Source organism: Tribolium castaneum, chromosome 1 (genome assembly GCF_031307605.1).
Source record: "Tribolium castaneum strain GA2 chromosome 1, icTriCast1.1, whole genome shotgun sequence".
Classification (NCBI taxonomy): Eukaryota; Metazoa; Arthropoda; class Insecta; order Coleoptera; family Tenebrionidae; genus Tribolium; species Tribolium castaneum.
Genome location: NC_087394.1, coordinates 3,178,681 through 3,195,606, shown reverse-complemented (window position 1 = coordinate 3,195,606; position 16,926 = coordinate 3,178,681). Strand labels below are relative to the sequence as shown.

The 16,926-nt window shown below is 29.7% G+C and overlaps 1 protein-coding gene across 1 annotated transcript in view; it reads right to left on the bottom strand.

Annotated features, from left to right (window-relative positions):
• Positions 1-205: 205 nt before the first annotated feature.
• LOC658656 (apterous a) overlaps positions 206-16,926 on the bottom strand; it is a 136,184-nt gene continuing 119,463 nt past the window's right edge. Inside the window, 2 exon segments of the mRNA NM_001145869.1 lie at positions 206-736; positions 12,171-12,385. Coding sequence (NP_001139341.1) covers positions 521-736; positions 12,171-12,385 — 431 coding nt within the window. The 3' untranslated portion in view covers positions 206-520.

Below are 16,926 nucleotides of genomic sequence, written 5' to 3'. Positions count from 1 at the left end.
ATAATAGTAATAATAATAGGGGAAAGGTCCGTTTGGCCGTCTGGAAGGAAGACAATAATTTCGGTAAACTTTCGGAAAAGAGAGTGAAGAAGGAAGACTGTTAAACAGTTGCGTCATATTTACAAGTGCCTCTTACTTTACATTAAGTTAAATTTTTACCTCATATTTATTTTAGGAACAATGTAACGTGTCTTAAAAAATAAACTGGAAAATTATTGTCGTTTATTTTCCTCCTCGAAACCGAAAATTTCGCTCGCTTCAAAAATAGTAAAACGCTTTGACACTGATGGATTCCATGTGACTTGGTGCATGTGCTGTCTTGAAAATAATTAATGATGGGACACTTTGAATAATTAACCTCAACTATTTTTGCACTGGAATATAGGAAACGTGTCCCTCGCCAATTAATCTCTATTTAGTAAGTACAAACCACTTCCTAGTAACAATAACTAACACAACGTCCACGATCACATTCGTAGTCACCAAAATAAATACTTTTTTCCTAATTCGGCGGCCGCTCTCACGAGCAGTCGAGCGACGAGGGGCTGCCGGAGGGCAGGATGAAAGGGGGGCTGTGGGGCGCCATCGACTGGATGCTGGAGGCCATGGAGCCCGGACCGTGGGGGTACAGGTCCAGGTCGCTCATGCTCTCCGAACCGGAGCACTTGTCCCCGGACTTGCCCTCCTGCTTCAGCATCATTCGTCGCCACTTGGCTCGGGCGTTCTGGAACCACACCTGCAACAAAAAAATAAATAAATCAATACAAATAAAAAAAATTACAACATCTTACAAAATGTAAAAAAAATATAAATACGTTTTGGACTGTTATCACCTAAAAATAATACAATGGGAAATACAGATAATAAATAAAAAAAGTAATTATATAATGTAAAGTAGAGTAAATAAAGAAAAAAAATGTTAAGATAGGACGAAGCAGAAATATTACATATTATTAGGTAACTTTTTACTTCCTTTAAAAATTAAAATTGGGAATACTTCTAAATAATATTAAGAGACAGAGTAAATTTTAAAACTTTAGTGGTGCAGCAGAAATTAAATCCAAACCTTGTTTACTTATTTGGTCTTTATTTGTCCAAATTTTAGCAACTCAGCCCAAAACAATACGCAAGCAAAAACAAAATACAAAAAAATTAAAAATAACTATAATAATACTTAATACAAAATAAAATTTTAAAATAAAAAAAATAATAAAAATAAATATAAAAAACAAAACCAAAAACTAAGAAAAAAATAATTAAAGAAAACAACAAAAAAATTCTTGGTCGGTGTCGGTATAAATTATTTTGCACAATAAAAAATTAAATGTTCAGTAAAAAAAAGTGTTCAATTTGCAGAGTACAAACGTTCAGTGTTATATTTAAATTAATTTGGCTTAAAATTGAAAATTGCTGATATTTTAAATTTCAAAAATATTTTTTTTTCAGTGTTGGATAAAGATTTTCGAGATTTTTCCAAAAACATTAAAAAAATAAATAAATAATACCGAAAACGTAACTAAATGTTAGTTCTAAAATCACCCTCGTAATACTAATCCAGCTGCTTTTATTTAAAAATGCTTTAACTTAAAATTAAAAGTTATTTAGATCATCCAGTTTTGAAATGAAAACCCTGTATGTAAACTGATCGAAAAAGTTATAGACATTGGTATTTTAATTCCACTCATTTTCATTTTAAAATTAGACGTTTCTAAGAGGACTATTTTTATTAGAAGATGTAAAACCAGTACAAATCTAAAGACAAAAAAAGATGTTATAGAAAAACACACAAAAATTCAATAATGTTTCTAAACAATTTTTTTACTATATGAACCAGTTTTTACTGTTTACTAAAACCTAAAGATATTTTTATAAAACACTTCTCACTATGCAGTTTGTTTTCAAAAAAATTATTAAGAAGTTTATGCAGTGTCTGAATTTTGGAAAAAAATCTTTCTTAAAGTTAATGTGACAAGTATTTTATTTATACCTAAGTTATTTGTTATATTCGAAGTATTTTGTGATTTGAGTGATTAATAGCTTCTTAAATATCTTTGATATACACTAGATTAAAAAAAAACTTCTTCTTTGAAAGAAAAATACAATAGTAATAGTTTAATAACGATATTTTGTTATAAACAAATTCAGTCAACCGATTTGGAGATGAGAAGGGGACTAATGTCCCCTATATTTATCTAAAAATATATATAAATATAAAATATATATATATATATATAAATATAAGGAATAAATATATAAAAAAATATATACAGAGTGCTTAAAAACTGGCGCACCAACTCAGTGGTACGTTATTGAAAAGCAAGTGCAGATTACGGGAAAAATGTTGAAAAAATTCCTAAAGTTATATTTTAAAAAATCTGGAGCTACAAACTTATTGTGTTAACTTCTTTAGTTTTCATTGTTTTTTATATTTTAATGTTTCATACGAGGTAATCGTTACGTAACAAAACGATGAATAATTATTTTAAAATTTACTTTCAGATTTTTGCAGTTTTTTTAATCTAAAAAAATTAAAATTCATTCAAAAAATCACAATGTGTAGATGTGCCAACACTGGGAATTATTTCCTAGGAAACCGTTTAAAAAATAATTTATTTTTATTGTTGCTCAATTCTATTGCGATCATGACTGTTAGACAACGTTGCCACATATCATTTACCTAAAATTAGTTATTTATCAATAACTTTAATACAAAGAATTTTTTTACTATTTTTACCTTTATATGTAACCAGTTCTCTACCACACACCATTGAGTTAGTGCGCCAGTTTTTGAGCACGCTGTATATATCTATATAAAGTCAGTATTTCAATATCTTACGGCAATAAACTTAGTATTATTCTTATTATTATTTTTATTATCATTATTATTATTATTAGTATTATTATTATTTGAATAATTATTTAGATTTACAATGAAATTAATTTTCACATGGTGTTAGGCGAATTATTTCAAATTTTCAAAAAAAAATATCATTAAAACTGATCTTAGGATTTTAAATATGAAGAAGGTAACTATTTATGTTTGAAATTATTTACTAGTTTTTCTGTATCATTTGTTCCATTTAGATTATAGTGTTCTTTTAGATAATGTGTTCGAATTTTTTATATAATTTATTTAAACCGAAGATTGTTTATAGATTTCTTCTGATTTAATCATGATTTTCTCAAATTTCCTCTAATTTTTTAAAGTATTTTTTTAAGATTTAAACAAATTTAATTAGCATTAGCTCTGTTTTCGTAAAAAAGCAATGTTTTTTGTAAAAAACAACTAAACTTCAGAATAAATAAACGCAAGTCTTTAAAAAATGCAATTTGAAAAAAACCATGTTTGTAACTAAAGCTCAGTATCTCGGGCTGAAACACCTGAAATTTATTAGTTTCGGTCGCTTTGGCGAGCCACGTGTTTGTATTAAACGTATGTTTATTACTAAAACATGCTGTTAAGATTGATCGCCATAAAAAACAACCCTCTCGGAAATAATATATCAAGCGAGATGTGGCCGAACGCAACATTTATTTAGACAAACGGAGCATTTATCAAGGCGAGTTTATTTCCAGCACGCTAATCTCTGTGTTCTTTGCTTCACACACACACTACACTTTTTGATTAATTTGCGCCGACTTTTGCTGGAACGAATTTGTCCGGAATTAATTGATGGGGCGTCTCTTTGATCCACCTTGCGTTACGTTACGTCTTTGATGTTACGTTACGTCAAGTCGGTCGAGTAATGCGATGCGTTCCGCGTGCTTGCCTTTATGTTTACGCTTTTTCTTTTATATGGGAAAAATTTCATTAATTTGCTTTAATATTAAAATAGTCGAACGTGATTAAGAAAATGAATAAAATTTCATTCAGATTTTTAATTACGATTGCGCTTGTAATACTGTTTATTATTATGCTCAACAATTAAATTTGTGATTATAATTGCGGCTGGATTTTGTGTTACGACGTTTATGAATGTAAATGCTTGAATAATTTCATAATTGCTTGCGGTTTTCTTGCATCGTTTCAAGACACCCCAAGAAAGGCTGAATTAAAATTTAAACACCCAAGTAACCACAACAGAGCTTGGGCGATTATCTTTTCCAAGGAAATATCTAATTCATGTTGGTTGTATAATACGTTCAAATAGTGGACATTGATAAGATTTATAACAGAAACCGAAAAAGCAAAAAAATGTACATTAAAAAATGCTTTAGAATCTGATTTGAAATAAAAAAAAATGCCCAAATAAAAACCAACTAAAAATCTAAATTTAATAGCATTGCACATCTAGATTAAAAGCAAAGCAAAAAAAAGATTTAAAAATGTTTTCGAATCAGTTTTAAAATAAAAAATCTCTATCAGGTAATACTAAAAATTAAAACAAGTGAAAAAATTGAAAAACTTGAAGTCAAATTCCTAAAAATCCAAAATCAAACCTAGAGCTAAGGAACTAAAAAAACATAAACATAAACAAAATGAAATACAACAAACACAGAAAAAGTATAAAAACAACTAAAGTTTTTCACTTAAAAATGACGTAATTATGTAATAGCAAAAAAATAGTGAGATATAATTAACAAAAAAGGAAAAATTTGACCAAAACTGAATTAAGAAAAAAGAAAACCAAAAGAAAAACACCGCAAAAATAAAAACATCAAGTGTTTAAACTAAACTCAACAAAAAATGAGAATGTAATAAACAATGACACTCCTACAAAAGCAAAAGTAAAGCTTTCAAAAATACTTTAAGATCTGATAATATAAAAAATCTCAAAAATCTAAAAAATATAAAAATTTAAACAAATTTAATAAAAAACTGAAAAACTTGAACTGAAGCTCCTGAAAAAACAAAAATCTCACACTGAAATTTGTTAATACCACTTTGCCAGTTAAAAAATAACATGTTATAACTCCCGTAGCTTCACGCTTTACTTCTATAACATAATCTAAATTTTCATAAAATATAGGCTGAAAATCAACCAATAGTTCGAAAATGTTCTTTCTTTAACTTTTTTATCTTTAACTTTGTGACATTAAGTTATGTGATATTGACTTGGGCACTTTTCTCCAAATAAAAAAAATAACTATATCTCCACGCCCTCTTTCCTGAAAACCCAAAATTTTCATAAAATTTAATTAAAAAATCGGACAAATTTAAGATCAAGAGCCAAAACAAAAAACCAGAAATTATCAAGTAGGAAAAATACTAAATCTGAATATAATTTTACAAACTCAAGCTCAAAAGTTGAAAAAAAAACAATTTCAAAAACAAACATATGTTTAAAAATTCGAATGAATCAAATGCTTGAGAATACAAAAAATAAATAATCTGATCGAAAAAACGAATCTTCTGAAAATGCGATGATATCTTGTATAATGTAAAAAACGAATGTCTCTAACTTAGATTTTCAGAAACTCAAAAATTGAAATAATATTTACTGGGTAATTACTTATTAGCAATAATTACAAAACTTAAAAAAATTGCCTGTATTCTTTGCTTACAAAGTAGGTACGGTGCGTTCAAAAAGCCTTTAGATCAACTGTTGCTGTGGAATTAAGATTGACAGATTTTTATTGTCTTTGATAGATTTTATTCTGTTGAAGAATAAAAGAAAGGAAGAGAAAAATAGAAAAAAAGAAAAGAAAAAAAGAAAAAAAAGGAAGAAAAGAGAAAAGAATAAAAAAACAAGAAAGGCGCTACTTGCGATTTTCTCCAACGCCAGAATTGTCGTATGAACCAGTAATCGTAAGAAATCAACATACCTACGTTCAAAATTTCACAGCAAGAGTTGATCTAAAGACTTTCTGAACGCACTGTATAATGCTGCATTATTAATGAAACGTAAAAAATTTAAAATAAATTTCAACTCTCGACCGTAAAAATTGTGGAATTGTTTTCTGTTGGATTTTTGTGCAATGGCCGCCCTGAATAAATCCCCCCTCGCCCACCTTCTTGGGCCGTTCAAAATCAATACGCCGTCGGCACACGCCTTTTTAAATTTCAACCACCCACGACTGGAAACGAAATAAATCAGCAGTGTTCCCCTCCGGGATGCGACGGTTCCAATTACCGCGTCTCCCAGTCTTCGGATTGCAAACCCTCCGGGGGCTCCCTTGAGAGGGAGACGCGCGTCGCGACGCCAACGCCATCTTCCCGACTTCAAACGCGAAACGCAACCAACAGCGCAAACTTTTACAGACAATTTCAAACTGATCAAAAGAGTTCCTGACACAAATTTATCACCCCGTCTTACCTGGTTTTTAGAAGAAATAGATATAAAAAAATTTACATTTTATAATAAAAAAATATTAAACAATATTAAATATTTTTTTGGATTTACTGAATTTATTGCTTAAGTAATTAACACCCCACAGATTTTTCATTTATTTAATTAATTTATTTTTGGAGAAAAACGCCTGATTTCTAATTTATTCCAGTGTGGGTTTGTCACTGCTTGATGCCATATTTTAGGCCATTCGTTTCATTAAATTGGGAAATTTTTCGTGTCCAACTCTTTCAAAAAAGCGTTCAAACATCTGTCTTTTTCCAAGTGGCTACGTTTAAAATGTTGGATTAGTTAATTGCGTACGATCTCCCTTCTTTAATTAATACAAACAGTCTTGCTGTGCTTGAAATTTATGTCGCTATAAAGAAACTATTAAATAAATTCACTACTGTTTGTGATCAAATCTGTAATTTTATAATCGAGGTTTGTGCTTCTGACTTTTTACAACCTTTATTAAGTTTATTTTATTAAAATTATATAACTTTCCTTATCTTTGAAACTAAATGAGGTGGACGTTAAACGCAAGCAATTAATTTCTATTTCTACGATGATGATCACTGTCTCGATGAAAATATACATTGTGTGATTATAATATAATGATAAAATGTAAAGTAAGTTTTCTTCAAACTTAGATAATTTGTCGAAACTGAACATCAAATACATTTTTTCTACTAAAAGTTTACAAAAATTTGCAAAATTAGATCAGAATTAAAAGTTAATAAAAAAATTTGGTTGAAGTCTAAATTAGGTTCCTTAAAATTTAGATAAATATATATTTTTAGTAAGGAGCCTACTATTTCTGTACATAATCTACTACCCCTTTCACATTACATTAAAACATCTGTGATCTAACCAAGATCTAAGCTCTAGTTAAATTACCTGTTCTTCTAAACGAGTTATTCTAAACGAACCTTTTGTAGAAATTTTAAAGATCTACTAATAATCAAGACCTTCGAATAATTCGATAAATTATCTAAACTGAAAAAGTATTCGTTTAATGTTTTAGACCAAGACCAAATAAATTTTTGTAGGAAAGAATCTACTATTCCTCCAAATGATCTACTTTCTTCTTCAAATTATATTACGAGTAAAACATCTAAAATCTAGACAACATAATGATAAAATCTAAATTAGGTCCTCTTAAAATTAAAAATATCATTTCAGAAAAAAATATTACTTTTTAATTAGTTTAGAACTTATAGTTAGTAAAAATTTCAAATAGACATTAACAATCTATCCGAAATAGTAATAAAGTCTAAATTTAGTTTCTTTAAGCTTAGATAAATTGGCTAAACTAAAAAAGAATTTGTCTTATGTTTTGGACCAAAACCAAATACATTTTTCTAGTAATAGATCTACTATTCCTATACATGATCTACTTCCTCTTTCAAGTAATATTACGAGTAAAACATCTATAATCTAGCCAAGATTTAAATTAGCTTTTTGCAAACTCTCGTTAAACTGTCTGTTTTGCAAAAAAAGTTATTCTAAACCAACGCTATGTAGATACTTTCTTTTACTTAAAGATCTACTAACAGTCAAAAATTTTAAACAAACATCTACAATCTAGACAACATAATAATAAATTCTAAATTTGGTCGCCTTAAAATTAAAAATATCATTTCAGAAAAAAATATTACTTTTTAATTAGTTTAGAACTTATAGTTAGTAAAAATTTCAAATAGACATTAACAATCTATCCGAAATAGTAATGAAGTCTAAATTTAGTTTCTTTAAGCTTAGATAAATTGGCTAAACTAAAAAAGAATTTGACTTATGTTTTGGACCAAAACCAAATACATTTTTCTAGTAATAGATCTACTATTCCTATACATGATCTACTTCCTCTTTCAAGTAATATTACGAGTAAAACATCTATAATCTAGCCAAGATTTAAATTAGCTTTTTCTAAACTCTCGTTAAACTGTCTGTTTTACAAAAAAAGTTATTCTAAACCAACGCTATGTAGATACTTTCTTTTACTTAAAGATCTACTAACAGTCAAAAATTTTGAACAAACATCTACAATCTAGACAACATAATAATAAATTCTAAATTTGGTCGCCTTAAAATTAAAAATATCATTTCAGAAAAAAATATTACTTTTTAATTAGTTTAGAACTTATAGTTAGTAAAAATTTCAAATAGACATTAACAATCCATCCGAAACAGTAATGAAGTCTAAAAAAGAATTTGTCTTATGTTTTGGACCAAGACCAAATACATTTTTCTAGTAATAGATCTACTATTCCTATACATGATCTGCTTCCTCTTTCAAGTAATATTACGAGTAAAATATCTATAATCTAACAACATAACGATAAATTCTAAATTAGATTCTCTTCAAATCAAAAATATCATTTCAAGACAAATAAATACCTTTCAATTAGATTAGAATTTATAGTTAGTAAAAATTTTGAATAGACATTAACAATCTATCGAAATAGTGATGAAGTCTAAATTTGGTTTCTTTGAATTTAGATAAATTGTCTAAACTTAAAATGACTTTATTTTATGTTTTAGATCAAGACCAAATACATTTTTTACTATTCCTTTACATAATCTACTGCTTTTTTTCAAATTATATTACAACTAGCATCTGGTCAAGATCTGAATTTTCGTAAAGTGTAGTTGAGTGGTGTAATCTAAAAGAATAGTTGTTTAAGTCTCCACCAAATATATTTTTGGTAAAAAAATCGTTGAAAATATATCAGTTATTTCCACATCATGACAAGAATAACAAAAATAAGCTTGTGTCCCTCAAAGCTCTGTCATTGTCCCTATGCTACCAGCGTTAAGACGCCACCAAATACATTTCTTTGGTAAAAAACGTTGAAATTATATCAGTTATTTCCAAATCATGGCAAGAATGAAAAAAATTAACTTGTGTCCCTCAAAGCTCTGTCATTGTCCCTATGCTTCCGGCGACCGGTCGGCGGCGGGGTAGTCGGCACATAGCAAAAAAGGAATCGTCAAAGGAATCCGAAATCGATTCGCTGCGAGTTGACATCAAAGTGAGGCTGTAAGAACAAGTGTACCAACTGCGAATGCATCGAGTATAAAACGCGTAGACCGGCGCCCATAAAACAGAATTGTTAAATTTTATTATTCAGGCGAACGGTGGTTAATGAAAGTTGCATGAAGCCGGTGGTTCTGCGGCCGTGTACTAATCAGGTGACTGAAACGTCTATGAAAGCGGCTGTTTTGCTCCGAATAAGGACACCACTATTAATAACAATAAACTGAATGTGGCGATAATAGTGTTACAAGAACCGGATGACCGAAGAGCGCGTCCTCCGCCGTCGTGGAGGAATTCCAAACTGCCCATTATCATTTGTTACGACCGGGGCTTTCAGCATGGCCGACGAGCAAAAACCAAACACTTGATGCTGGATGACGAGGAGATATGTCCAAGGTGGACGCAGCCACGAATCAAACCACGAGATTTCTTTTTTTTAATGCTCTACTCCATCATACACTCCACACAAAACCACTTTTTCAGAAAGAAAAATAATTTTGGGAACAATGAAATCGAGGCGAGAGACATAGTCGTTGTAGATCTTCGGTGTTTCAGTTTTTTTTAATTAACAAATTTTGACACAATTTGAGACAAATAGTAGATCTCTTTGTAAAAAACGTGTGGATCGTTGATATGAAGTACATATCTTTTTCAGATTAGACAATAAATGAAATTCAAAGAAAGCAAATTTGGATATTGGCTAGGTTGTAGATGTTTAAATATATCTTTTGAAAAACGTAGTAGATCACATCTGTACTTAATACAGATTTGTAGATCTCTTATTAAAAAAATCGTCAGAAAGCTAAACAATTTTGAGAACAATAAAACCAGGGCTCGTTGTAGATCTTTGGCAGTTCAGTTTATTCATTAATTTATTTAACTTTAAGAAAATTAAATTTACTTAGATCATTATTTAGTTACAGTGTATTTTGTAAAAACTGTTTATTTAATTAATAAGTTTTGATACAATTTGAAAGAAATAGTAGATCTCTTAGTAAAAGAAATGTATAGATAGCTAATTTGAAGTACGTACCTATCAACAGATTAGACAATTTAACTGAAATTCAAAGAAAGCAAATTTAAATCTCGGCTAGATTGTAGATGTTTCATTATATCATTTGAAAAAAGTAGTAGATCACATCTCTACATAGTACTCTTATTAAAAAAATATTAGAATAAAAAACAATTTTGGAAACAAAGAAATCGAGACCAAAGATATGCTCGTTGTAGATCTTTGACGTTTCAATTTATTCGTTAATTTATTTAGCTTTAAGAAAACCAATTTAATCAGTATTTTGGTAATACTGTAGTGTGTAAAAGAAATTAACTTAATCAATAAATTTTGATACAATTTGAATGAAAGAGTAAAAAATAGTAGATCGCTGATTTAAAGTACATACTTTTTTCAGATAAGACAATTTAACTAAAATTTAAAAAAACAAATTAAGATCTTGGCTTGGTTGTAGATGTTTTATTAGATCATTTGAACAAAGTGTAGATCACACCTGCACTTAGTACAGATTTATACATCTTATTTAGAAAATTAAAAACGAAGAAAAACAATTTTAGAAACAATTTCCAACTAAAACATATATTCATAGTCACAAAAAGTAGATCTTTCAGTAAAACAAAATAATATAGCCTTGGTTTAGACAGTTTATCTTGACTTTAGCAGTGGATTTTGGTTAAACTGTAGATGTTTAATTATATAATTTAAAAAAAAAGTAAAAAATCATGTCTGAGTAGAGAATAGTTGATCATTTTTATTAAAAAAATATATTTAGAAATAATGTTTTAATCAAAGTTTATAAGAATGAAGCGAGAAACATAGTAGATCTTTCATGGTAAAAGAAATGGTATGTAGAGTTAGTTAGGACAATGTAAGTAAAGTGCGAACAGAGAAAATTTAGATTATTTGTAGGTAGTAGATATTTTATTATATTTACATAATTAGAGAAAAATATTAGTAGATTATGTGCAAAAATTGAAAAATTTTCATTAAAAAGATGAATTTAGTTTTGCTCTAAAGTTCAGAGTAATTAAAGTTTAGATTTTATCACACTTTCAGCTAGATCAAAATTTTTGACTTGTTTACCGCAGGGATCTATTTCTGTCCCCATCCTTTAAAAAAAATCGCGTTTCTTGGTGCATTTTCTCAGTGACTTGAATTTCGCGTCATTATTCACTCGAGTATCTGTATACGCATGGCCAACTGTTTCGAGGATCGTTTGAGTGCACGACTATTTCTATTTCTGCTAATTGCCGAAGGCGGCTGTGTCGGAATGTTGGCGATGAGAAATGAGTGTCGGGTGATCGTCATGGTAACCGCCGCCGCCGCTGCCACCGCCGCCGCTCACTTGATCTTGTCGTATCGATCCGCGTCAAGACCAAGATGGCGGTATTCGGCGCCATTTTTTGGCGGCAATTGTTATTAGTTTGCCTCCCCATTGATAAACAATCGGTCTGAGCGGCCGGCAGCTCTAAAAACTGGGCCCATTAAAATCTTTCAGTCGACTGAGGTTGTTTGTCTTGAGAGTTCTCGTTAAGCCCCCGATTGGCCCGGGGCTTTTCGATATTTCTACAAGATGAACAACGACGAAATGATTTGTTAGAAAGCACCGCCGGATTTATGGACGCGCCAACAAATTGTTTGATCTGACTAATATATTCAATGCTTTCGGGAGATGTCGTTCATTTCGTTCAATTACCAGTGGCGGTGGATCTTTTTTATTTTTTTTTATTTCTGAGATTCAAAAAAAACAATAAATGATCGTTTCGGCATCAATTTTTTATTTATATAAAATATGTCGAAGAATAAGTATTTTTTTATTACTAATTAATTAATGGAGAGATAGACGTACCTGGAGTACTCTTTTGGGCAAGCCAGTCTTCTGGGATAGTTGTTTCAGGTCTTTTGCGTCCGGATTGTGGTTTATTGCAAAGTAGGACTTCATGGTACGAAGTTGGTGGTGTTTGAAGGACGTTCGCATCCTTTTCGTCCTTTGACTCGAACCGTGCATGCCTGGAGTTCCAGGCGAACGGCCGAAGGACATGTCCAAATAGTCCGAGTTTAAATCTGGAAGAAAAGTTTTGGTTGTTGCAAATTTTACTGAATCTTACAGTCATTTTATTAATAATAGAAAATTTAGCACTGAAATTAAGTGTGACCTGACCTGACCTGACCTGACCGTCATAATAACACGTAGGATCTAATATAGCTTTTCTTAATTTTTTTCTGAGAAGCAAAATGAAATAAGTGTAATACTGACAAAACACATTCAGTTTGTCCAATTTGAAAAAAAAACCAAACTACAGTTACTTTTTAACTAAAAATACCGACAATGGATTATTATAAATAGAAAAAAGTTGTCAAAAAAAATCAACTTGAATGAGTTTTAATTGATATTTGTAAAACTTTTTTAAAGAAAAACTTTATACAATAATTTATTGGAATAAATTAGGTACATTAGGTCTGTGAAGTTCAGATCTTCTGACTAAAATTTTTCAATTTTGCATAACCAAATAAATGAATACAACAATAATTTTATTTCAGCCGTATATAAATATAAAGCTGTTAGAGGTTATTTATGAATAGAGAGTCGGCTGTACAGATGGTGAAATACGAAACAGGAAGACGAAATTGATCCATAAAATAGAAAAAAAATGCCTCAGGTGATCTACAAAAGCTGAATAAATAAAAATAATTAATACAGAAATTAATAAAAAAAAACGCAATAGGAATAACTAATACAGAATTAATACAATGTGAGCGAAAAAATGTCATTGTTGATCTAATCATTTCCTGAACTTGATTTTTGATCTTTTGGAAGAATATATTACTATAAAGTAGTAAAAATGTGCATGAGTGAAAAGCAAAATTGGCAAAATTTTCGACCAAATTTAGCGATTTTTTAGTTTATTTTTAAAGAAACTTTCAAAATAGATACATTAAACGAAAACTTTGCACATACAATGTCGAAATAATGTCATTTTTTGAGTTTTCAAAGTTTTGCAGAAAACCGAGTTTTTAGTTCAAAAACGTCCTAATAAGAGCCTGAAAAATGCCAAAATTACACTATTTTCAACCTAATTCAATCATTTTTTAGATAATTCTTGAAGAAATTCTACTAAATAATGAGTTTTGGATAAAAAAACTTGCTAATTATAAAACAAACCTTAAAAAATCATATAATACTTCGTCCGATTTCTTGATTTTTTTTGCCCAGTTAAGTAAAATTACACAAAATTTACGTATTCATATATTATTCAGCAAAAAGTGCCTCATTTTTATTTATAAAATAAATTTGAGAATTTTTAGTTATTTTTGGCAAAATTCTACTAAACAACGGCGTTTCTTCTGAATATATATGTTGCCAAAATAATAATGTCAGTTTTAACCCAATTATGTAACCGAATCTTTAGCTCAAAAACTTGTCAAAAGCGTTAAAAAAATTTTTACTGGATAATTAATAGCTGTTGTGAAAAAACGTCGTTTGTATCTCGATAATGTCTCAAAAAATACAAAAATCGTACTATTTCTGAAGTGATTTGAAAATGTTTTTGTTAAATTTTTGGAGAAATTTCTTACTGAAAATGATAATAAAAAGTAATCTGTTTTGCGATCCAACTTAGTGATTTGTTGGCTGAAAATTTGCAAAACTTTTTCCGAAAAAAACAAAACTAAACATTTAACATTTTCGGTTTTTTTGACGAATTTCCTTAAATAATCGCGTCGCTAATAAACCGGACAAAAAAAAAACAAAATTTTAAAATTTGTTATTTAGCTCAGGAATTTATCGACACAATTGTAAGATTTTACAGAGTATGTTTTTATTAAATTTGCTGAAATAGAGCCTTTTGTGTTTCCTATAAGTTTGTAATCCATAGTCAAGGACAAAATTGTATTTTATTAAGTTTTCACTTCAAGGTAAAATTAAATTTTATAGTCTAGAAAAATAAAGTTCACAACGATTGTTGTTTTTCTGTTAGAAGTAATAAATGATAAAATTTTGGATTGTTCACGACGATAAAATTCACCATTATCTTCTCAAGCACCTTTGAAGATAAAATCAAATTTTATCGACTTCTATAGTCAATAATTCACATCATTTTTTAATTATCGCTCTGTTGTAACAAAATTTTGCTCAAAAACAAAATTTTCAATTCAATTTAACAATTTTTTGAGCAGTTTTAGCGCAAAGTTAAGTAAAAACCCAATTTGATTTAGAAAATATTTTTATTAACCTACTACATTTTATGTTTTTGACATTTTTTTGTGATGTGTTTTTGGTTGAAAATCTCTTTTATACAATTTTAAAGTTTCAGGTAGAAATACCTCTAGTTTACGAATAGAAAATTGTTGAAAACTCTAAGTTGCTTCATTCATAAACATCACTCATTCACCACTTTTAAATTAATAAAAGCAGCTCCAAATTGATTTAATCAGCTCATAACCCGCTTAATTCGCCTCATTAATTGATTTGTTATGAAGTTATGCTTGTGCAAAAACACACTCCAACCACCCGATACCCATCTCTCCCACAGCCCCCTCTCACGTGGGAACTGCACCCTTCCGCATTGTTAGCAACCCTCGACTTTATTATTTGTTTAAAGCATCATCCCTGGTTGTAAATTTTACACAAGTGTGACTTTTTGCTGTTTTTTTCGTCCGGCCCTTTGATTGGTCGTAAACGTGTGTGTGGACACTATTATTGTTCCTTTCTCCGAACCGCCTCAGATTTTTACGAGGTATGAAAAGATATAAATTTTTGTAGTGCCCTCATCGCAGGGTTCACGCTATTATCGGCCGTCGTAAATAAGACACTAAAGGTGTTCTCTCATTGTTACGATACCGTAAATTAGAGCCGGAGTTGTTTGTACGTTTTTGTGAGCAAATTAAAAGGAGTCAATAAAGGAAAATCAGTGCCGGCTTTTTGCTTTGTTGGATTTATTTCGATTGGGCGAGGAGATAGACCAGCTAATATATTTTCCCCAGTCGAAGATATTTCGATTCGAGAGAATGCGATCCCTGGTATCTGACCCAATTAGAGAGAGTCGTCACGAAATTTCGGCCCTGTTTTTACGTTTTTTAATTCGGGGGCGAATTCTTGGAACGATTTGTTTACCGAGTGCTTCATCTGATTGCGACTTTTTTAAAAAAGTTGCGACAATTTTTAAAAATACAGGAAATTAAATTTAAAACTGAAGGGCATTTACGCCCAACTAGGGTCCCAAATATGGTTGTTTATAGTCGGTAGCTCCTCTCCTGACACCCACTTGGTCGCATTCCCGTTCCGATAATGTGTTTTCAGCATAAATATCGTCCGAAAATTGATGGACTTGTCCCATTTTATCTCCGAGCGTGAATAAATCCGATAAGATCGGGTCGTTGTTGAAAAAATAAACTTGTGAATTTATCTCCGAAAGCTAGTCCCGATCAGAACGTTTACAAGCCGAAAAGTCTCCCATAAAAATTTGAAACATTTCAATTCCTAACGTTTCTCACATAAAAGTGAACAGTTTTAGTGCTCTTCCCACAACCGACATTAAAACTGCTGTAAAAGACTGAACAAATGTCACATCCGAAAAGAAAGTCGCTCTTAAAAATGTTTTAAATAATTACTAAAGTATTCACACCGGTGGAGTTTGAATTAAAATTTATGCAAAAATCTGGTTACTTTTCATTAAATTAAATTAATAGAAACAAGAATTGTACTAAGACAAGTCGCTGATTTTGGTTGGTTTTGTTTAAAAGAATCAATTTTTTATTAAAAAAAAAACAAACTACGAGTATGAAAAAAATTGCAGATTTTTTTGGTAGAGTTAGTTCAATTTGGCATTTTTTTAATAATTATTTAAAACATTTTTTTGTCGATACAAAGATAGAACAAGTTCATCCAAGTTTTATTTTTTTGACTAAATATAATTTTAACAAAAATTATTCCCCTCAATTTTAAAAGTAATTAGATAAAATTAAAGCAAAAAAATGCATTAGAATTAGTTATTTTGACTTAATTCGGTCAATCTTTCTTTTTTTTGATTGTTTATATTGTATCAGAAATAATAAAAACCCAATAAGTTGCAAGAAAATGTACCAAACTTACCTACTTCCTGCTCATTTTGTTCCATGTAACTTATTTTTTAATAAGAATCCCGCTTTTTAAATGTCTCCACAATATTAATAATTGCATTTTTCTGTTAAATTAGTGCCAGATAATGCAAAATAAACAGATTTTTTTAGAAAAGATGATTATTTTAAACTTTTTCAAGTTCTATGTTTGAATTCTTTGATATATTTTGTTCGACTAAACTTATTTTTTAACAGATATTCGGAAATTCGAACTTTTGGCTAATTTCATTCAAATTGGCCTTTTGTTGATGAATTTTGTATTCTGTTAAATATTATATATGTACCAGAAATCACAAAAATGTTTAATACAAAAATTGTTCTTGTTTTAAAAATATTTTCCAAATTAAATTGATCGATTTAACGTATTTTTCAATAATAATCGCGCTAATTCTAACAAAAAAACAAAGTTTAGTATTTAAACAACAACATGTTTTTACAAAAACTACTGTGCACTAACAACATTTGCCCCTGTTAATAATTGATTTTAA